This window comes from Simochromis diagramma, unplaced genomic scaffold (assembly GCF_900408965.1).
Source record: "Simochromis diagramma unplaced genomic scaffold, fSimDia1.1 OVJJ01000371.1, whole genome shotgun sequence".
In the NCBI taxonomy this organism is placed as follows: Eukaryota; Metazoa; Chordata; class Actinopteri; order Cichliformes; family Cichlidae; genus Simochromis; species Simochromis diagramma.
The window spans coordinates 1300651-1324997 of NW_024386920.1; the positions used below are offsets into that span (position 1 = coordinate 1300651).

Genomic DNA, 24347 nt, shown 5'->3' on the forward strand with positions numbered 1-24347 from the left:
TCTGTATGTGCAGACTTAGAAACCAGTCTTCTTTTTTTGTGGATTTGAAACTAAATCTCATAAATTGTGATATATTATAGAAATTAAATTAAAATTTAATTAAAAAGTGCAGATTAAGTATTTTTATTTAAAAATGAGTAAAATATCTTTCAAAAAAACGATTAACAAAAACCTTATTAAAACATCTCTTCCTTTATGTGCACAGCTGTATTACTGTGTCATGCCTTTTGCGTATGCACTCCATTTAGCCTCTTTCTACAAAGGTGCTGCTCAAAATGTACAAGTTTATCATTCATATCATGACTAAGATCTGAGGCATGCAGATTACAACTTCATAATTAGCGGGGCCGCCAGGTTAGCTGGGGTCAAACACTAATCTCAGTGCTAATTAAAATTTAGCTTGTGCAGCTCATCAAAACAATTAGTGGAGAACAATAATGAGAGGAGTGATGGAAGGAGGGGGACTGTGTGTGCTTGTAGACTAGGATTCAATAAATGAGACAGAGGCTCCAACATGCTTTCAGTGCCAATGGCACAGCAGTGGAATGGCCAGTGTGTATATGCCACCAAGACAGAGGGGTCCAATCCTGGGAGAAGATGAGAGGAAAGGGAGGAGAAGGAAGCAAGCGAGAGAGAGCGGTGTGGAAATACATGAAAAGGAGCATCCAAATGTTTCAACAGACAGAAAGAACAACCGCTCACAATCTGATAAGTTAAGAAAAGTGATGCTGGGACATTTCATTCAAATCTCTCTCCCTCTGCCTCATGTTCTTCCTCCCCATAGCCTTGTTTTCCTCTTGGCTACTTCTTCCACAGAAGCAGCAGTCTGCCAATACGATCCCTCCTCAATCAAAGGTGACACGAAAAAAAGGAGGGGAGGGCGGAGACTTGGCTGACAAAAGTACAGAGACAAAAGTAAACAAGTGCAGATGGTCTGCGTGTTGTTAAAGGACAGCGGTGGATGCGAGGTGAAGGACACGAATCTGCCGCCACCATTGCGGAAACTTTGCATTTCTCCTCTCGTCTTTTTCTTCTCGCTTTGCTTCCGCAGCCCAGAGGACGACCCTCAGAGACTTGCCTGCCTCGACATCGGCGGTCCATCTGTGTCTCCCTCACACACACACACGCAGTAATACACACACTCCCAAGTGTTTCACACAATGTTTACATTACATTCGCCCAGCCTACAGTGGGAAACAGACAGCAAGAGAATACACAACTGACGGCTTCTCTCTGTACGAGTATTTATAGTACAGAGAAGAAAAACGCTGCTGGGACAGACTCACTCACTCCTTCATGGAATTTCCCCATCTTGGACGTCACAGACAAAAACGAACACCACAAAAATGACACTTATTCTGGGCACCTTTATAGCTGCATTACATAACGCAGCACATTCAAACAAAACAGAAGCATCAATCCAAAAATCAAACACCCACTGCTTGTAGGAGAAATAGATTTATTATTCGGGGGTTGTGAATATACATGCTCTGTTTTTTTATGATGTCTAAAGGTAAAGACAACATTCACAAGGCGGATCTTTTGTGCAACAGTTTCAGTAGACTCGCTCCTCACAGATAAAAGCATCATATGCAATGGTTTTTAAAATGTATGTACACGGTTACACACAAATCAACCGCCGCCAGGCAGGTCTCCTCTGTCAAATCCGTGTGTCGTGAACACAGGAGCTGGAACGCATGCCGGAGAGGTCCCTCTGCAAAATGTTATCGGCCCAGTTCATTTAAAGGGCTCTCAGCTTATCCTCTATTAGGGATCTTCTGGGGTAACAGTAAAGCTACAACTTTTTGCAAAGTTGCTACAGGTTTTTCCGATTGCCACTGTTGCTGTGCATGATTACCTCATCCAAGCATTTCTACACACTGATTTGAATAAAAACCTGGAGCTGATATTTGAGGTAATACCTGGTATTGCTGATAAAGAACAGGCTGGAGTAACAGATGTGGAATGGCTAGCAGGACGACACCCTCAAGGTACCTTAGCCCTACCCCTACCAACATCAGCTGCTAAAGCACCGCCATCCAGTGATGGCAAAGCCGGACTCACTAGCCACATCCAACAAAAAAAAGAACTAGGCCCGAGCTGCAGGTCTGACAAGAGCAGTTTTTGAGGATAACATGCTCGGTCAGTTTATTCAGCTGTCATTCTATCTGCGTGTCTGTAGTCCCGTCCAGGAGTAACCGGCGGAGCTCCTGTGGGTCGGTGACGGGCAGAGAGCACGTGAAGTCCTGACAGACGTAGGCTGTGGCTACACCGCGCAGCTGCGACATGGAGGAGAGGACGGGCAGGCGCTGGCACAGGAAACTCTCCGTGTTCCCATCAGCGAGCATCAAGACCTGAAAGAGCCAAGCAAAAAGTATGTGGCATCAGATTACAAGGACAGAACTGATCAACAAGGTGTAGCAAACATTTCTTTGACCATAAATCAGTTCTCCATTATGATAACATTTATGCTTCAAGATTAGGATAATGTTTGCATATAGAAGCGTACGTGCTGAATCTCTAATTAACAAATCGGGATTAAGAGAGGTTAATTAAACTCAATCCAAGCTCCAGTTAAAATAGTTAACATCTCATCTCCAGCTAGTACTTGGTAGACCATCCTCTGTCTCAAACAAGCCACTTTAACTCCTATGGTCTTCGCTTTAAATCAGGCTTCTTTTGATTGGCTGTCCCTCATAGACAAAAGGTTTGAACAGCAGGTGGGTGTGGCTTCTACTCTGGGGTGTGGCTTCTATGCTGACATGTGCCTGATATGACCATATTAGTATGCTGCTCTCACTGACATCAAACAGAAGACATGCTGTTATGCTTGTAAATTAATAAAAGTGAACTGAGTTGAAGTATTGTGCATCTGCTCAAAGGCAGTGATTTCAGTGAAGCTAGCCCCTCCTGTATGCTAATTCCTAATGCATACACACATTTTGTTTTAGCATCATGGAAAACTGGAATTCTGTGTGTGGGACACAGGAATTACAGCTGAGAAGCAGAAAAATCAAACGAGTGCTGGAACAGTAAATAGAAACCATTTGTTTTAATACGAACAAAAAAAAGAAAGTCAGTTGTCGCCATTTGGCCAAGCGTGAAAATGGTTTGAGTAATTGGATTGTCATTTTTATGTTACTTCCATCTGTGTGGCAGCAGTCCAGTCACTAAAGAAGAGTGTTACTGTCCGGGAGAAAGATGTTCAGTGTAATTACATCTTTAAACCATTTCTGTGTCAACGCATCATCTCGGCACACAGCGCGGCCTCGTGCTGATCATGATTGCTCTCTTTATTCCTTTAATACAGCTGTACTACTCCCATACACTCACCCAAAATAACCCTCCCAAAAACACCACATTCAAACGTGGGTCAGTGGCTGCTAGGCTGTCATGCCCACACCAAGTCAAGAAATTATTATGTGTGTGTCTGTGTGGGGGATACATGTGTGGTTCACCAGTCCTGCCTGCAGCAATGACGCTTTAAAAAAAAGACAAAAACCCAAACAAATAATTTAAGTAAGTATTCACAAGAATGTGAATTTGGGCTTCAGGTCACCAGAGAGAAAAACCGGCTGCCTGTCTTTGTGCATGTCTGTGTGTCACTGTAGTGTTGGACAGGCAGCAGAGCAAAGTTAAAGAGAGCTGCCCTGTCTGGCCTCTGGGCGGTTTCCTGTCAGACACGTGTCATTTCCTCCTGGCCCTGCACCACCTCTGGTTCACAACTAAGTGAGAAATGACAATACAAACACGGAGCGGAGGGAAAAATGAGAAAAGGAAGGAGAAAGGAGACAAGATCGGACGACTGCAGGAGGGTAGAGGTGAAACTTCTTGAGTAGACTGACATGACCGTCGGTATAATAAGCTGACAACCAGAGGCAGTATAGGAAACAAACACTGGTTACAGGTTTGAATGATCGACAGAGTATCTGCAGTATATAAACATCTAAGACAAGCTTGAGCCAGGTAGGTTAAACCTCTGCACTGTTTTATCCACACAGCAGTTGAACTTAATCAGGTCTTGTTTGTTTTTCCAATAATAAATTGTACTTTTGCTCGTGAGAGAAAGGACCACCTTATCCTTTAGCACAGTCTGAACTATTAGGAAAGCTTTCCTGTTGTTTGTTCAGGCAGTCTTCAGGAACATCTTGATGCATGCAAAATCATCCAGGTAAGGAAATCCCCCAAAGTAGTCTTATGGGTCTTCAGGAATAGTTCTCCAGACGTCCCCTTTCTCTTCTTTGGAGGTCGACTGCCTTTTGTTGTGTTCTTTGTCGAGATGCCGCACTGCTTCAATAGTGCTGAGGTCCAGGCTCTGGGGAGGCCAATCCATGACTGACAGTGTTCGATAGTGTGCTTTTCTATCCAGATTCGCTGTTCCTGCACTGACCGTGTGTTTACACTGTCATGCTGAAAAATGCAGCCATTGCGATTCACATCCTTCCCAGTTGGTATTGAATGGTGGGTCAAAATCTGAAAGTACTTTCCTAGATTGATAAATTGCATCAATTTTGACAAGTTCTCCAACAACAGCTCCAAACCATGACAGAGCCTCCACCGTGTCTTACAGATGGCTGTAGACACTCACTATTGTAAATGGTAAATGGCCTGTATTTGTATAGCGCTTTTACTAGTCCCCTCTAGGGACCCCAAAGCGTTTTACACACCCAGTCATCCACCCATTCACTCTCACATTCACACACTGGTGGAGGCAAGCTACAGCTGTAGCCACAGCTGCCCTGGGGCAGACTGACAGAAGCGAGGCTGCCATATCGCGCCATCGGCCCTTCTGGCTAACACCAGTAGGTGTAGGTGAAGTGTCTTGCCCAAGGACACAACTACCGAGACTGTCCGAGCCGGGGCTCGAACCGGCAACCTTCCGATTACAAGGCGAACTCCCAACTCTCGAGCCACTATTGTACATCGTTGCTGACTTCCTGCCGACATTGGTTTAGTCCTGTTAGTCCAGTTCTTGTGTAATGTGGGATACCTCAGCCTTTTCTCCCAGTTTCCCTTCCTTCAGAATGTCTTCTTGACAGCCACCATTTGACAGAGACCATTGTGCTGAATGCTCAGTAAACAACTGATGCATCTCTCTGATATTGTGTCAGGTCTTTAATAGATTTTTTCCTAATTGTTATGGACATCACTTTCAGATACTGATACAATTCACAGAGATGTATAATTCCTAGATGATGCATCTTAATGAGTCTAGTTACCCTCCGACACTTCCCTTTTGCACAACTATATGGTTGACAATGAATATCATTCCCATCAAAGTCAGCTGTACTTTGCATTTAGTCCAAATTTGCTAACATGCTCAACTCTAATAGCAAACCTGTTAAACACAAACCTGCTAATCATCAGCATTACCCAGCTGTCCCTGTGATTCCTTAAATGCTGCTGTGCTGCAGTACTAACTCTTAGAGCTGCTAGCAAAGCATTTAATAAAAAGATCTAAACACTGTTTTGGTATCAGTGATAAAACAACATTAATGTATCAGAACTGTGATCTGGGAATATTAGAAATGATGTCATCCCTTCACAGAGTACATAATGATCAGTGTGAAGTATGGATTAAACAAAAATAATGATACAGTAAAATATCACGGTCCTTCATCTTCCTATGGGTTACCCAGTGGCTAGAAACATCCATATTTAAATTGAAATAGGCAGTAACTCTGAAGTGCATACAGCAATGTGAAGCACATTAATCAACTTCACACATTATTAACACTGATTAATAATGCTAATACACACACTGACACTGCACTGCAATATACAGTATAGATATAAACAGAAATCCTGCTCTTTGCCTTTCAGATGTATGTTTTTGGTCTTCTAACTACAGCTGTATTGACACAGTCATCAATAATGTATTGTTATTATTCCTATTAATTCAACCTGTAGTATGCGAGTGCACGTGGGGGTGTGTAGGACATGTTAATGTGAGCTTATCCGTGTACTGTGATCCACTCCGCACAATAACGCTGCACCCTGTTACATGTCCACATGTACAGGTGGCTGTAATAAACTAGAGCACACAGGTACTCCCGATCCTGCTTTCATCGCTAATTGTTCTTTAGTCATTAGACAAAATTGTCTGCTGGAGGAGACTCTCCTCTTCTGTAAGCGTGCCAGCCAGCACTCACCCGGGCCACCATGCGGAACCGTTTGCATCCTCTTCACCCCGTCTCAATGAGCCTTCTCATTCACTGGCTGTCTCAGAGCTCCCCAAGTGCTCCACTCAGCCATTTAGATGCTCATTTGTGCCGATAGCCATCTGCACTTCAAAAGCCAAAAAACTATCAATAGATTACGCCGCTCAAATCCATCCATCCATCCATTCGCTTCCGCTTATCCTTTTCAGGGTCGCGGGGGGCGCTGGAGCCTATCCCAGCTGTCATAGGGCAAGAGGCGGGGTACACCCTGGACAGGTCGCCAGTCTGTCGCAGGGCCAACACACAGGGACAAACAACCATTCGCACTCACATTCATTCGCACATTCACACCTAGTGACAATTTGGATTATCCAATTAACCTATCCCCACAAGCTGCATGTCTTTGGACGGTGGGAGGAAGCCGGAGTACCCGGAGGGAACCCACGCAAACACGGGGAGAACATGCAAACTCCACACAGAAAGACCCCGGCCTGATGGTGGAATTGAACTCAGGACCTTCTTGCTGTGCGGCAACAGTGCTAACCACCGTGCCACCGTGCTGCTGTGTTGAACTACTTCTGTGTCTATTACTAAATATGCTGTGTGGTAAAGAAAATTCTTCCTTAAGGGGAGCATGAAAGGATGCTGCCCACATCTTATCTTCTCAAAATTCATGCAGGCTTACGTGTTTGAAGAAGCTCAGATGATAAATAATTTTGGCACTAAAAAACAGAAAACTGTGGAAACATCACACCGAGCACCGGAGAGAGCTGTCTACAAACATTTTTGGGCATTAAATCAGGGGAAGACTGGGAAGAAGCATGATGGAGTGTGTTCATATTGGTGTGACCGTTGTCATAGCGACCAGAGGAGGATTTCCCTGCCAAACTGAACCTTTTCCACCCTGACTTGATTCTTCTTTTGGCTTGACAGCTTCATGCCGTCCCTCCCTGGGTCCAGACCACATCCAGCCACGTGGCCTCAACTTAAAGGTCGCTCAGTAGTCTGTCTGTGTCACAACAACACGATCTGCACAGACCCCTCAGTGCTGGAAACGACCTGTGCGTGTGTGTGTGTGTGTGTGTGAGTGAAGCTGAAACAAAGAAACAGAGACAGACAGAGATCCAGATTACGTGTGAATGTACACACGAAGGCTTGTGGATGTGACGGACTGAACGCAAAGTCTGTGTGTGTGTGTGTGTGTGTGTGTGTGTGTGTGTGTGTAGCTGTAGCAGACAGCACAGTTGGCTACACATGAGAGTGCAAACTCCCACAGGGTTAATCCCCTCATACTGGGCAACCCTGAAACAAATACACACACACACACCTCCCACCCGTTAAATGTCCCTACACTGACAGCTCCCTCCCACTCTACATCTCTCATTCTGCCAAAGCAGAAGAGCTCAGACATTTAAAAAGAACATGCCGTACCTGTGCTGACAGCAACTCGCAAACACACACGCAGCTTCAGAAATCATTTTATCATACTTAGCATGCGCACAACTTGGGGGCTAAACTCACACAATGATCGCATCGAATGCGTGCTTTCAGGAGCCGCTGTCACACCTGAGGAAGAGCAATCACAGTTCTACACGCAGTCAAGCGTGAAGAGAATTACTTCCCCCATCCCTCTCACTTTTCTTTTGTCCAACTTGCACGCACACACGCACACACACACACATGCATGCATGCTCACTGTGTGCTGCTCAGTCATCACTGCAACCTGACATCTGGACTTCTGCCCCAGGACAGAAACGGACAAATTCACGCTTTTACGTACATTCTGTGACAGTGTGCTGCTCATATCACCAGTCATCCAGTGACTTTAACTTTACCTTTGGGTTCATTTATTTATCTTTTCAACAAGAGAGAAGGATGAGAGGAGGTGAGTGTGCCAGAAAGAAAACTGGACAGGAGACATTTGAGAGGAAGGAGAAGGTCAGAGAAACGGGAACGGATTCGGCTGATTTGGGAGCATTAAGCAGGATTGAGCTAAAACTCTTCACAGAGATCAAAATCTGCCTTTTTCTACACTTAACTATATAATATCCAGAACAGTTAACACACTTCAACTAAGTGCACATTTTAATGCAAGGCTTAATATTCAGTTTAAACTCAGACTCCAAATATGATCACCTACACCACATTAAAAGCAAGAATCTGGAAGCTTTCCTTATCCTTCCAAAAACAGTTATGACCCACAAGGGCTCCGACGAGGATCTGAGGCTTTCCTATGGATTAAAATTTTGGACCGCCTCATATTTGAGGTGTTTCGTCTTCTTCAAGCTAACGCTTAACAGTTTTTACAGTGTGGAGTTCCCACTGTCCTGCTCACGAAGACCACTGCTGTCAAAGGAAGGGTGTGTTAAATGTGCAGAAATGTTTAGGTGGGTGGCAGTGGTGGGGGTGTAAATCAGCTTATCATGTGCATGAATATCAGGAGCCAAAGTTTCACAGCAGGTTACTGAAATGTGACAATTCATTGATGTTCTCCCAGTTTGTTTTTTTAAATCCAGAGAATTAAAAAGACTGACACGAAAATGTAGAATCAAGCTAATATCCAAAATTATGCACATTACTTGACACAAGAGCTACGAATACAGACATAAGGAAAAAAACTACAAAATAAGCCTGCGCGCGCGCGCGCGCGCGCACACACACACACACACACACACACACACACACACACACACACACACACACACACACACTTGCCGTCTGACCTGAGTTAGAATGAGTGGGCAAGCCTGTTCTGGCAGTGTGTTCTGTCTTTTGTCAAGCTGGGCATCAGTTTTCAGCTGCTGACAGTCTCTACAGGACCCTCTTCACTAAATCAAACTGTGTCTGCAGCGAGATGTGAGAATGCCTTGGGATCTGAGCAGAATTAACAGCCTCTCTCTTCAATCAGGCCCTGACACCTACGGCACACTTCATCAGCTTCTGTTGTGTTTAAGATGAAAGAAGATTCTCATTTTTTAATGTCGTAAAAGTCACGCCAAGTTAGAAATGCTAAAGCGATAAAATCTGACATATGAGTGATACAAGGACGGGGCCAGTAGTCTGAAATATCCCAGATATACAGGCGAGTGACTAATGAAGGAAAAAGACTTGAACCCTTGACCCCTGTATGGAGAGGATCTGCTGGCTCTGTTATGCTGGGGTGGGGGTCTGTCTCCTTAGAAGGAAGGATGACTGTAAATCCATACAAAGATGTTCTGAGGAATCACCTTTACCTTTTTGGAAGAATGTCGTTCATTACTCCAGTAACATTTCAGTGATTGGGTGATCTTTCTGGAGGAACAGTGGAGCAGATCTGGTTGTATGGAAAGGCCCAATCAAAGGTCCTCCCTTACTAATGTAACGGGGAACATTATATCAAACATCACAAAATGCATAAGTGTCCTACTTCGAATTTAAAGAAGAATGTTAAGCACGGCTCCACAACACGGGTGGAGAATCATCCTGGTGCTACACGTTTGAAACGGCAACGGTTAGCTTTAGTTTGGTTAATATTAGAACCACCAAGAGGGTCATTTATGTAGCTGTGTATAAAACTCATCATCTCATACTTCATTACTTATCCAGTGTTTTAGTGCTGGCTAAAATGACAAATTATTACAAACACCTCTACTTAAAGCCGCCAAGAGAATTTGACCCCCAACAGAAATCACTGTAAAAATGCTGCACTTTACATTTACAGCACACCTGCATTGTTGACACATGAGCAAGAAACAGCTAGATGTGATTGATAGATGAATACACAGGGCAATGTAGTTAGATAAAAGATGAATGGTTACTACGGTGCTGACCCGGGGCTGGAAGTGTAGAGAATTGGGCAGATTTCTACTGTCAGAGCAGAGAGTCCAAAGTAGTAATCAGAGCAAATAAAAAGTGAAATACACAGCAGATCAGCTGAACTGATTTCAGGCCTGAGGAGCAGAGCCGAGGAGGGCTGCAGACTGAGGTGGAGCAATGTGGGTGGTGGTGAATGAGAGAGGCTACAAGTCCACTGAAGGAAAAGCAGACATGACAAACTTTCACTGTTTTACCTTTATAATAATTCATTTATTAAAATTAACTTAATATTTTGCTGTTGCAACAACTGGGTTATCAGTGAGCGCTCCGTTTTCGATCCTGTCTTTATATTAATTACATTCAGTTTCCAATTCAATTCAATTGAAGTTTATCTATATAGCACGAATTCACAACAAAAGCCGCCTCAAGGCGATTTTTATTGTAGGGTAAAGACCCAACAATAAGACAGACAAAACCTCAACAATCAGACGGCCCCATTTCAACAGTAGCAGAACCAGGCTCAGGTAGGGGCCATCTGCTGTGACCAGTTGGGGGGGTAAGAGGAAAAAGATACGAAAAAGAGAAGACAAATGAAAACACAACATAGGGAGACGGGACAAAGCAGGGTAAGGGAGAGAGGAGACTACAATTAATGCTGCAGTGGCGTAAAAATATGTGAAGAGTAAAAAAGGTGAGCGGAGAAGAAGTGCACAGTGTATCCTATTAAGTCCTTCAGCATTCTGAGCCTGAAGCAGCATAGCTAGAAGATGGTTCAGGGACATCTGATCTAGCCCCAACTACAAGCTCTATCAAAAAAACCTAATCTTGAAAATAGAGAGGGTATCACACTGGGAGCTGGTTCCATGGGAGAGGAGCTGACAGCTGAAGGCTCTACTTTTAGAAACTCTGGGAACCAGAGTGCTCTGTTAGGATCATGTGCATGTATGACGGGACCTGATTATTCAAGATGTTGTATGTGACGAGAAGGATTTTGAATTCAATTCTGGATTTAACTGGGAGCCAATGACAAGAAACTAATATGGGAGAAAACAGAAACAAGCAAAATGAACTCTCATCCTCTCAAAGCTGGGGGCTTTTTAGGGAATTATAAGATCGATAAAACCTGATAATAACAAACATCAATAGTCCAGCGTAGAGATAATCAGTCCAACATATTTGTTTATGTGTGCACTGAAGAACATATCCTGATCAAAAGTGTACTGAAGGTTATTCTAATATACTGTAAATTATTATATTTATAGATTAAACAAAGCATATTGTGGTGAATTTTACCTGCTCAAATCTGTATCAACTTACATCAACAATATCAATCAGATTACTACAGATGTCTGCAAATTATTATTATATAATAATAATTATAATAAAAATATTATATTATCATAATCGGCCTTTGTCAATACTCAATATCGACTCATAAGAAAAGATTTACATTCTGTTTTGCTTTTGCAAAAGCAGAAAAAAATAATAGAGATGAACTTTTTTTTGAACCAAAAGAAATCTAGATACTTGTCAGATGTAACTAATTTAATCCTTGACAGAGAGCTTGGCTCTTGTTTCAGGTGGCTTTACACTCAGGGTCACTGGAAGGCAGATGAACAGTACATCTGTGCCCCTGAGAACCACTAGCCACTAACTGGATGTGTGAGATGAAAGACTGCTGGACTCCATCTGAGGTGTTTCATTAGCTCTCAGTCGTACAGTGGGCCAGAATTGGAAATAAGGTCTAAAATTTTGCTTCTTTCTAATTCACTCTGGGAAACTGTGTGAATTTCAGCATGTGTATGGATATTAGCTCTGTGTGTGAAAGATTGATCAGCTAGAACATATTTGTATGTCTTTTAATTTCAGCACAAAATGAACAAAGTGAGTTTTCAATTATTTTTCTTAGCCTTTCCAGCAACACCATTCTGTTTACAGGACATCTTTATATACTGAGATTTTAGCTTCCTACTCCTGTAAAAAATATGAGCAGAACTGAATTATTCAAGCATTATTAACCCTCTGGGGTCCAGGGTATAATTGGCCATTTTTGACTACTTTTGATTTTACTTCTATATTTCACCTTTAAAAAATGTTCATCTTGCTTTGTTTGGTATCATTCTCTTCAGCACAGCCCTCATACCTCATATCCGGTGTCACTCCTAAAACTTACCCCCTCTTCCTAAACAACCAAATGCCACATATAATTTTGTGATTAGTTGACATGGTACATGTTAACACCAATAGGAAAGGGGTGTTTTTCTTTTAAAAAAATTTTTTTGCTCCAAAGGGGAGAGTGGTTGCTAGCACTGTCCTTAGAAAACACTGTTTATACCGTTTCTTCCCGCTGTAAATACCACTGTTTTATTCAGGCACAAACATAGCGTGTATTTTCTTTATCATAACTCTGGTTTTACATGGCCTATCAACACAATTTAAAAACTGGTGTATAGTTTGCAGTCCACACTTTTGACACAAGTTGAAATGGAGGCTGTGCATCGTTGCATCTTGTTGCTGTGTTGTCTTAAATTGGTCATGTGATTTTGACGCACTGGCGCATCCGTTGACCCCAGAGGGTTAAAGAAAATAACTACTAATTTCTAACTTTAGTACTAATAACTACTTCATTCTTTTTGCAACTTCACAAATGACTGTTTTAATTTTATATAGCTATTTTAATGTCTAATCAAGTGTGTCAAACATAAGGCCCAGGGTCCACAATCAGCCCAGCAAGGACAAGGACAGCAAGCAAGGAAAATATGAAGAGGGCAGAAAGTTTTATAAGTTATACAACTTCTCCTGCTGATAGAAATCTTCTCTATAGCCATTCTTACTACACCAAAGTAGTTAAGTAACAGATAAACAATTAAATGACAGAAAAGTTCCTGTTTTTTTTTTTTTTTTTTTACTTTCTACCATAGAAGTTTCAGTTAAAACAAGAAAACTTTCATCAATCAATAAGCTGTAAGTTCTATAAATATGGGACAGTCTGGGCAGTGAGCTGCCAGAATCTTTTCTGTAATTTTCGATATTTATCGTGTTGAAAAACTGAAATTGAACTTCTTTATTTTATAGTAAGATGTCTCAGGAATTAAATGTGTAGTTAAATGTCTTTACACTGACAAAAAGTGGAGTTTCACTCGGCGATCAAAGTGGCCTTCAATGGAAAATGAGTTTGACATCCCTGGTCTAAATGCTCTTTTATATCCTCTTATGCTGCTTTTGTAAATTACCTTTGATGCCTTTTGAATTTTTATGTAAAGCACTTTGAATAGCCTTGCTGTTAAATTTGCTAAAGAAATAAACTTGCCTTGCCTCCTCGATAGAATGGTTACAAGGTCCTGATACTAGATACCATTCATCAGTTTCAGATAAGAGATCCAAGTGAAAATTACATGATACTGGCTGAGGCAGATGAAGAAGTACACCAGTACAGGAAGGAGACACAGGCAGCCAACAGGAACAAAATCCAAATTGTTGCTTTGAAAATAAATTATCTGAAAGAGACAGACTAAGACTGAACTGCTTGTAGAGAATTTGCATGCAGTTTGGAGTAATGTTGATGCAGGATGTTCTTCAACACAGTTCTCCAGTAAATGCAAATTGATTCTTGGCACTGTCAATGAACAAAATGCTCAGAACTGCTTTCCTTCCTTTGACTGCCAGGGAGATGTTGGCTCAGCTTAGAGTGCTTCCAACTATTTATGGGCACACAAACTGTTTCGTTAAAGCAGTTTTCTACTGTTCCTTTCAGAAGTTTACATGAAAGATTGAGTTTTCATGTTTGGAAATGTTGTGCTGAAAATGCTACTTTTTCATATCTATACATGCTACCACAGATGATGCATTTTTTAAATAATTATAATAAAAATGGTATCACAATAGGAATACACTGTAAAAATGTGATATTAAGTTTTTTAAACTGGCTTTTGAGTTTTTTTTAAAAATGTAAAAATGTATTATTACTTAAATCCACCACCGCCAAGCTTGGGTGTGAGTAGAGCCCCCTAGTGGGTTGCCACACATGCCCCGCCCCCCGAACACCCAAACAAACAGTCCACTAGTCCAGGACCCGGGGCTTAATCAAATGTCCAGAACGGCTGAAACGGGGAGTCCGAGAACTGGCTGTGGGCTCACCAGGCGGGAAGGACAGGCCGAACCCTCCGCTTGCCGGACAAGCGCCAACGGGCACGGTGGGATCACAGAGGGAGGGTCAGAGTCCAACGTTCCGGCAGCAGGTGGACGGCCGCGGCGGAGGGCTGGCACCACAGGCGCATCTTGCAGAATGTGTGCAGGCTTAAGTTGGTCCACTGAAACTACCTCCTGCCGGCCCCCAAAATCCAAAAGAAATTGCTTGGAAGCTGGTTCAATAACCCGAAATGGGCCGTCGCAAAGCAGATGCAAGGGGGTTGATGGGCGTCACACCAAACAAAAACGAAAGGAGAAGATTCAAACGACTGCGGAAGAAAAATGTCTGGTAGGCAGTGGTGCATGGGGCCAGGGACTGAAAAGGGGCCTCCAGGGGAGTGGAGAGCTGGCACCGAGACATCAAAACATTGGGGGGGGGGCCTCTCAAGCAAAAATTTCCCAGGGACGCGAAGGGGTTGGCCAAGGACCAGTTCAGCAGGAGAAACCCAGAGGTCCTCCTTAACCGCGTTGCGCAACCCCAACAAAACCCAAGGCAGACGGTCGACCCAACTACCACTTGTTAAGGAAGCACGGAACGCGGCCTTGAGCAACCGGTGAAACCACTTGCACATCCTGCTAGCCTGCGGGTGGTACGCCGTGGTGCAGTGGACCTTGACCTCCTGGCCGTCACCCATGATGGACCAAAGTTCCGACACAAACTGAGGGCCTCTGTCCAAGGTCATATCAGCGGGGGGACAAAACGCGAAACCCACGTGGACACAAACCCCCTGGCCACCACCTCTGCTGTCGTGGAAGCCAGGGGAACTACCCCTGGCCACCTGGTGGTGCGATCCACCACAGTCAAAAGGTGTGTGAAACCCTGTGACTGTGGGAGCGGTCCGACCAAATTGTCGTGCACATGGTCCATGGGGCACCTGAGTGTGCCTGTGGACCTTTGGGCGTTAGCACAGAACACACGCAGCAGCCCAATTCTTTACCGCTTTCCGCAGGCCTGGCCAAACAAACTTGTCGCTTACCAGCTTGACCGAAGCCCGTAAGCCCGGGTGAGAGAGAGCATGGATGGAGTCGAAAACACGACGGTGCCACGAAAGGGGAACGACGGGGCACGGGCGACCCATAGACACGTCGCAAAGCAAACGCGGACCGCCATCCCACACCGGCGTGTCTTCCAGCATGAGGCTTGTCTTTCTCCATAAGTTGCAATAGGAGAACCGTTAGCCGCAATCAGCCGCAGTCCGTGGCCTGCCGCTAAGCGGTCCGTGGCGGTGGGCGTGATGAGGCTCTTCTGGGAGCCAGAGTCCAGCAGAAAACAGCGCCCGGAGCGTGAGTCTTCAATGAAGAGCAGCCTTTCCATATCGTCAGCGACTGCGGCAGGCAGCAACGCGCTCTGGCGCCAAAACGCTGATGGTAGAAACAAAAATCTTTCCCGCGGTGTGTAGCAGTTCCTGCCGTCAGTGCCAGCTTGTCCGCTCTGGAGAAGGCTATTGGGGGTGTCACTGGCAGATCCACGGCCGAGGCATGCACTCCAAATGTGTGGGAAACCAGCAGGATGCGATCTGCCTCTTCAGCCAGGGAGCGGTACTCCTGCGCCGCTAGAAACGGGGAGCTGGCGAGGCCAGTTCTCACAGTGACAGGCAGTTGTCTGGTAAAGAGATGGACGAAAAGGAATCCTCCGTCGTCTGAACCGAGCAAGGACAACATGTTTTCCGTGAGTTCAAGAGCTGTGCCTCCGCCCAGGCCTGGAGAGGGAAAGAAGTTTCTTGGCTTGCTCCGCACCGGAGAGGGTGTATCGCTGCGGGAGTAGGTCCTTAAGGGCGACATATTTTCCTTGCACGGGCGGGTCCCGGAGGAGGGCCATCGCACGGCGGGTGGCTAGCAGGTTGAACGATGCCACCACATGATGAAATTTCGTGTCGTCAGCCGAGATGCCGTGGAGAGCAAACTGAGCCTCCACGCGGACAAACCATGACGAGGGGTCATGGAGCCAGAAGTCCAGCAACTGGAGCGCCACAGCAAACGTAGCCACAGCAAACATAGCCACAGCAGGAGCTAGAGGGCCGGCAGTAGCTGGGCGTCCAGGGCGAACTCCATGGTTCGATGCGTGTTCAAGGTAGGGTCACCAATATGGAGGCATGGGACACACAAAGTTGTAGCATTTTCAGCACAACATTTCAAAACATTATTTTTGATTGATTTAAACTAACCTAGACTACAAAAGGAGAGTGTAAGTAACACCAAACAAGATGTGTTTGTCAGCTTTAGTCTGCAACTGTATTGCAGTCTACCTAGTTCCAGGTTTGGAAACTTTAACTAAAATTATTACATTTTGTCGTAGCATGCTGTGTAGAGGAATAATTTACTCAAAAAAATCTCAGAAGTTAAATTTATGCTGCGAGTTTTCCAAGACAAAAGCAAATCTTGAGTTTTATTTAAATACAGGAAAGATACACTGATGGGTATCAAGTGTCAAAGTAAAACTTGCTAAGGGAGATTTAACCAAATATGAGTGAAATTGCATGTATATATTTGAACATGTAAGTATAGTTTTGACCTTGTGTGCATTAGAGGAAATTCTTAATAAATTCAAACTTCTGAACACAATACTTGTTTTTTTTTAAAGGTAATTCTTTGGAAAGAAAAAAAAAGTTCAAAGAAAGTATTAAATATATATATGCAAACTTCTGTCCACAACTGTGGGAAAAATCTTTTTACAAGCATAAGAACGATCAAACAAAAAAAATGTTTTTCACCTTGCTACACCTGTGATTACATGAGAAAGAATTTCACAGCTTATAGAGAGGGAAAGAACGACCCAAAGGGATATACAGTTACAAAATTCCTGTATTTATGTATGTGTAAATGTGTATCCACACACAGCATGAGGATATTTACTGAGCTGAGATGTGGACAAGCACGAAGCATCAAGCATGGCTACAGCACTCAAGATACCACGGGCAGAGGATTATATCGCACACATGCCACTAAAGCTGTCAACTCTGCTGAATCATGAGTGTACATGCAGCTTCACCGTTGCTTTATGAAGATGAAAAGAAAAAAAAAAAGTAACATTCACTTAATGGATGAATGTGTAATGCTTTAGATTAACAAATATAAGAAGAATGGAAGGAGGTGAATGTAATGTGAAACTGAATATCTAAAGGATGTTCATTTGCAAAATAGCAGAGACAAAGTAGGAAAAAGAGGATAAGTGGCTACCTGAATGCATTAAAGTAAGCCTGAAATGCACTTTTCCTCTACCTGAACCATCTGGGGCCTTTCCCACACCTGTCAGTCAGACTGTTTTCTACTCTGGATGGTTACTGGGCTTAACAGGTCATCAAGGTATTGGCGGCTCAGGTGGTAGAGAGAGTTGCCGAACAATCAGGAGGTGGATTGATTCCTGGCTTTACATGTCGAAGACGCTGAAGATGCCCAAGTTGCCTCTGACGCATCCATTAGACTATAAATGTTGGCTAAAAAGTGCTTAGGAATAAATAAAAGCACTGAAATTGTGTGTTTTTAAGTGGCTTGTGGTAGAAAGCACTTTGAGTGGTCAAAGTGAGCAGAAAGTTGCTACAAGTATGAGTCTGTTTAACAGAACAGAAGAAACAATTCTTAGCGGACATATGCAATCTTTTAAGGAGCTTTCATGAGTGACCGAGGCTCAGCGAAACAAAGAGACACAACAGGACACAGAGTGAAACAACGGAGCTTAAAGATCACTGAGGACCCTGGGCATGCCTAACTCTAATCCTCTTTTTTACAGTGGTGTTACCATTGCAAGTTAGCTAGTAGATACTCTCTCTTATCTCCACCCATCCCCTCCTTTCCCTTTCTCTACTCACACTCCATATCACCCTGTTAACTGTTCCCCCATGTCTCTAAGGTCTTGTTAGGGATTCCCAGTTGTTCGCAGACATTTTCAAAAGGACTCTCCTCTTAATAGGCCACGGTCCATCCTTCTACTCTACGATTTGTCCTATTCTCTCTGCCTCACTCTCGTCTTTCGAAAGGCACAGGGAATGCGAAATATATCCATCTACATTTAATTCCATTTAATAATTCTTACATGGTATTTCTTAAACCATAAAAAATCTCTCTGTCCTAAGCATATTTTCTAACGCTCACATTTTACAGTCCTCCATAAGACGTGCCACAAACACTTTCCAGATTATGGGACACATATTGCTGAAGTTTTTACTTAAATACACTCGAGAGAGGAACAGCAACTCTATTGCTCTCTGTGACAGTTTGCTTATAATAGAGTTACACAAAGTTACTTGGCTAGTTTTCTGGGGGGGGAAGGCTGATGAATAAGCAGAGCTGACAAGACACAGTCGGGCTCAGTGGGAACTCACAATGGGAATTACAGTTCTTGTAAAGCATTATTCAACTCATAAAAGATCATGTGTAAATCTTGGGCTGACAGAAATTCATAATTTGAACCACTATCAATGCCACTGCCAACATGCTTTGTTGCTTACATTACTAAGCAGCCTTGAGATCACAGCTTGATGAATGTAAATCTTCATGTTTAGTGTTGAATGTATTCCATTTTCTAGAAATGTATTCTAAAAATGCTGATCAGACAGACCAATGGAGAAATCTTGATTTTTCTTTTTTAACCACCAAGATTAACCAGCACACAGTTCAAAATGAAGCAGCCTACTTTTAAAGCAGCTCTCATTAGGAACAGCAGAATTTAGATTTAAGGACTGGGGGAAAATATCACAAAGGACGTCAATGCAGTCTGTCGAGCAGTAAAGAAGCTATATTTAAGTATATATTAAGTTCCATAATCTTAGTGGAACAAAAGTATTTTACACTGATAAATAAAAAAAAAATTAAAATTAAAAAAAAGAATGAAAAGTATGACAAATTAAACTTCCCAACCATGGCTTGCTTTAGCCATCGAGCCAGCCACAGTTATGGGATGCTCCTGAACAGCATGTAACAAAATACAAAAAAGAGAAGGGAAAGGGAAAAGTCGAAGAGTATGTCATCAAAACAATTCTATAATTAAAACTGAGAGGACGTTTGTGGTAATCAAGAGTGTTTACATCAGATAGGCAGAGCAATCAAATGAACAATGCAAACTGAGTTCTGAGTTTGTTTTTTCAATAACATTTCTTTCAACAATTCCAACCCTCTCTCAAAAGTAATGTTCCTAGAGAACTAAATTGCATTTACTTACCTTACTTACCAAACATTTTTCTCTACAGCAATAAAACCTTAAAATTTTAAAGAGAGACATTCATCAGGTTGATAATGGCTTTTTGACCTTGAACCCCCATCCTGTCTCATTGCCTTGATCATCTACTCTACACCTATGTCTAGTTTGCCCCAAGTGTATAAATAGTCCTGTTTTCTCCTTTGTCCCTGGGTCTGTTAAATTCCCCAAGTATGTTTGAACTGTACGATCTCGTGGGTGTTTTTGGACTTTGTTTTGACAATTCTCATCTCTGCATCAGCCCTAATAAACGTTAACTCCTGTTTAATCAGCCACAAACACAGTGAAGAAATTTAGTTTAATGACTCAAAGCAGTGAATGGACCCTAGCAAAGACCTTCTAGTTTCAGCTGCCTCTGTTAGGACATCTGCCAGTAAACACAGCTATGTGTCTAACTCCAGCACCCAGGTGGATTTGTTTAAAAAATGAATTAAACAAATAAATAAATAATTCAGTAGTCATAGAGTTGTTATGAAGGGAGAAACTATCAACAAAAACAACCTTTTGGTACCAGGTTGAAACATGTTTTTTAAATCCTGAAGGTGCTCAAGTGGCAGTTTTTGGCGCTTGCACACATGTTGCCTCTTGGGTAAAACATGTTATCATTTTGATAATGTCATCTCTTTGTTATAAACCACAAAAAGTCTCGGTAAGCATTACTATGTGGAGATTTGCAAAAGACGCTAAACCATTCTGACTCACAAATGTGCCCAAATGCAGACATGGTAAAAGAGAAAGCAGGCGAATTACTCAGTACAGGTTGAACATTATTGGAGTGCAAATATGGATGTAATGCTTTCGAATCAGTGACTCACAGAGGTCACTAACATGAAGATGATACAATTTAGAAATGTCCTTGCAAGTATTGTTAGAATATTAGCCTTATTTTGAGAACACATTCTGACTGCACACTTTTAGAGCAAAGAAATTCCACACGTTGGTGTTTTCAGTGCCAACGTGGCTTTGAAGAAGAAAATTTAGCCACCATCAATTTATCATTTATACCTGTGTTTTTCACACTGTTAACATATTTTCCTGAAGAAAGACCTCATGTCCTAAGTAGAGGAGGCACACTAGAAAAACTGTTTCTAGTCCTACCAATGTAAGACTAAGATTCATGTCACAAAACACCACTGTAACACTGTAGTGTCTATCCCTATCCTTAGGCCCAATTGCTAAAAAAGACTGCATCTCTATTTGTATTGCAAATCCCATACTACAATTCCTGTACTTACACAATCAACAAACCCTAACCCGACTCTAATCAAGCTATGTTTCTGTGTAATAGAAAAATTAACCACAATTTATTGCAGCAATTACAATCAAGAGCGATGTTTCGGTTTAACGGAGGCCTATAATTGATTCCAACAAGCAAAAAGTGAAGAAGCAGCTCCAAGTGCTGGAGTGAATTGAGAAGTGCAGACTCTTGCGGTGAATTAAAATAGTAAGTATTTTAAATGAAGTGTGAAGAAATAAAAATGTGCGTGTGTGTGTGTGTGCGTGCTCTAGATTAGCATGAGTTGAGTTCTGAGCACCTCATTCACCACAATTAGTTTGTGGCGGTCTAAAACCAGGAAAACAGGCAAGGAGTAATTGGATTTAAATTAGACATGTTCTCTGCTCATAGCTACCTAATGTAACGTGGAGCACAGTCCTCTTACTCTTCCTTCGACTTCTTCCCTTTATCTCATTTACCAACCCTCAATCTCTTCCCACTCCTGATGCTTATATAACCCACCCAGCTGACTCCATCATGCACTTTACCCCTTACTTGCATTATACCCATTCCCTTCCAGTTCATTTGGTGGTTTTACGTGTCATCTTGTACATTATCTGTTTTAGATCATGTTTTCTACTTTTCCTTGTTCTTGCTACCAGAAATGAATTACTTTAAAGGAACAGATCAAAGAATGTGTACCAAGAAAGTGTCCAGGTTTTTATTATTTCATAGGTTTTAAAACATTTCACAGAACAGAATCATTTCTCTTAAGAGTTTTTAAATGATCTTTTATTAGCTAATGACTCTGTGGACAGCATTATTTTAGTGCTTTAGATCTAACCAGTTTCACAGGGTTCTATTCTATTACTTTGCCAGGTATCAATTCTGTGCTGATGATTTCCAAATCTACCTGCTCCTAAAAGTATTACATATTTTGTCAAGTGACATTAAAGTCTGAATGACCTTAATTTTTTTTTTTTTTTACTTTAATGAGAAGTATGAATTACAATAATAAAAACCAATTAGTTCCAGCGATGATCCAAAACTGGACCTGTGTCCAATGTCTCCAAAGGTTGATTCTGTTGATCTGGACATAGCGTTTTTAGTTTCCATTATAAATAAGCTTGGTGTGAAAATGGGCTGTAACTTAAAGACTGAACAAACAATTCTTAATTCATTTGTTCAATTAGGTTTTTACCAACTAAGGCTTCTAAGGTCAAGCACTTCTTATTTATTATTAACTTTTGGAAAGTTATACATGCTTTTATTACTAAGAGCCATTTCGTTCGCGACCGACACAACACTACTTTTGTCAACTTTTTTTTAAAAATAAAATTGGATTGGATTGTTAAACTGGTGGATGCTCAAATTAGACATGGCTAAAGTTTCAAGCTAGATTTAAGCATATGATAAAGTAACCCCTGTAAAGCCAAAACTAAGGCTTTACGTTCAGAGTTATTTAGTACGTCAGCACTAAATCCACACCCATCTGCTGCTCAATCCCTCTGTTTAAAAAATGTAACCAATCAGAAGGAAAGCTATGTTAAAAGTAAGTGGAAAGGCGCTAAAAAAAGCTGGTTTCTAACAGCAGTGAAGGGCTCCACAAAGGTTCACTATAAAATAAGCATTATTCTAAACACTGAACCATTAAACTGGAACAGTTTGCAGCCGAGAGTGAAGTGGTGGGAATGAGAATCATAACCTCCAAATCTGGGGGCATGGTCCTCAGCCGGAAAATGGGTGGAGTGTCCAGTCCGGGTCAGGGACGAGTTCCTGCCCCAAGTGGAGGAGTTTAAGTATCTCGGGGTCTTGTTCACGAGTGACGGGAGAAGGGAGCAGGAGATTGATGGTCCATCATGTTGAAGAGAGAGCTGAGTATAAAGCGAAGCCCTCAATTTACCAGTAGTTCTACACCCCTACCCTCAACTATGGTCACAACCTGTGGGTAGTGACCAAATGAACAAGATCGCGGATACAAGTGGCGGAAATGAGCTTCCTCCGAAGGGTGGCTGGCCTCTTCCTTAGAGATAGGGCGAGAAGTTCAGCCGTCCAGGAGGGACTCAGAGTAGAGCCGCTGCTCCTCCACATTGGAAGGAGCCAGTTGAGGTGGTTCAGTCATCTCATAAGGATGCCTCCTGGGCGCCTCCTGGGTGAGGTGTTCTGGGCATGTCCCACCAGGAGGAAGCCCCAGGGCAGACCCAGGACAAGCTGGAGAGATTATATCTCTCTCTCGGTTGGCCTGGGAACGCCTTGGTATTACCCCGGACAAGCTGGAGGAGGTGGCTGGGGAGAGGGAGAGGTGTGGGCTTCTCTGTTTATGCTGCTGATTAAATTGCTGATTAAATTTCTTGATAATCAATTAACAGGCGAACTGCTTGAGCACAGTTTTATTTTTTCTTAATTTCTTCCTTTTCCCTTCCTCTAGTTTGTAATCACATCACGTACATGTGAACTTTTGTCCTCACTTATTTATCTTATATTTGCATGTGAAACTGTGTATCTCCCAGAATGTGTTTATGTGCTCCAAGTGTTGCTTGTGAAAAAACTGTATCAGAAAGTCCGTGAGTGTATTTTACATCTGCTGTAGGCAGTGATGCCATTCCTCTCAAAGTGTGATGTCTCATCTCCAAAAATAGATTTATGTGTATGTTTATTGTTGTGCAGAACCATCAAATCTCATCCTGGCTGAGACAGCTTCTACTGCCACTAAAGTTGGCTCTTGCCACTATATCTGGACACACACAGATACTATGTGCACACACACTCTGTCCTCTGCCTCATTTACTCCCTCTCAGCCTCCCCCTTCATCTCACTCTGAAGGCTCATTAGAACAAAATCTGTATCTGACGTGTCACTCAAACAGACTCCAGGAGTCTTTGTTTCTTTGCTTCTAAAAGCACAAATGCACACAGTTATACTGTAAACTGTTCCATCTTTACATTCAGTATCTAACAAGATACCAGTGAAGCCTCTTTTTTTCTATTCCATGTCTTCGAGATAAAAAATAAATACATAAAATTTCCTCGACTATAATGTTTCTACTTCTTTTCTGTATTCTTTTTAACCATATTACTGTTTTCAGTCGAAAGAACATTTTATTCTTTTACTCTAAGTGGTGTAGTGCTGATCACTTACTGCCTCACAACAAGAAGGCTCCTGGTTCACCTCTCTGTATAAAGTCTGTGTGTTTTCTGTGCACTCTGAAGTTTATTTGTGTGTGTATGTAGCAGCTACACTGATCCATCATAGTCATCATGAAATGAAAGAAAACAAGAGGAGGACATTTCCGAGTGTTGGATTGATTTTTGAATCACAGTGTAATTTGACAGTGCATTTGCGGAGCTTCTCGATTATCTCATCTCCTTAACTTTTTCCCCACCGGGCACTTTTGTCAATGAAAAACTTGAAGTGTGCTGAAGAGCACAGGAGTGACAGCTGAGTCATTTTACACAAGAAAAACAAACAAACAGGGACAAATTTCTCATACGTCACTACACGAGGGCTCGTCTGTGAGATGGCCTCCTCATGCGCGATTACAATACGAGGCTACAATTTAGCCTACATAGTCACTGCTGCTGCCAGCATTTATCCACCCACCCGGTGGGGTGACCATGATACCCCATCAGCCTTACGTGGCTAAGGGGTAAAAAATGGTGACAGAAAGAGAAGCTGGAATTGCACAGGAGGAAATGACACCACCGAATGGGTCGATCACAGTTGGTGCAGGCTGCACTGACATGACGTGGTTACCATTCTGAGGGGCTGCAGCGTAAAATCAATGAGCAATAAAAAC

At 42.6% G+C, this 24347-nt stretch overlaps 1 protein-coding gene and 1 long non-coding RNA gene across 3 annotated transcripts in view; both read right to left on the reverse strand.

The window, feature by feature from the left end:
* Nucleotides 1-1439: 1439 nt before the first annotated feature.
* Nucleotides 1440-24347, reverse strand: part of spata20 (spermatogenesis associated 20) — a 55155-nt gene continuing 32247 nt past the window's right edge. For both annotated transcript variants that reach the window (XM_040036718.1, XM_040036719.1), the window contains exon 16: nucleotides 1440-2354. In XM_040036718.1, the coding sequence (XP_039892652.1) occupies nucleotides 2160-2354 (195 nt within the window). In that variant the 3' untranslated portion in view covers nucleotides 1440-2159. The remainder of the gene's footprint in view (nucleotides 2355-24347) is intronic.
* On the reverse strand, nucleotides 12352-22713 carry LOC120736517. Its single transcript, XR_005696524.1, has 2 exons — nucleotides 16070-22713; nucleotides 12352-15096 (listed from the first exon to the last, which is right to left on the reverse strand). It is a non-coding gene; the product is annotated as an uncharacterized LOC120736517 (long non-coding RNA).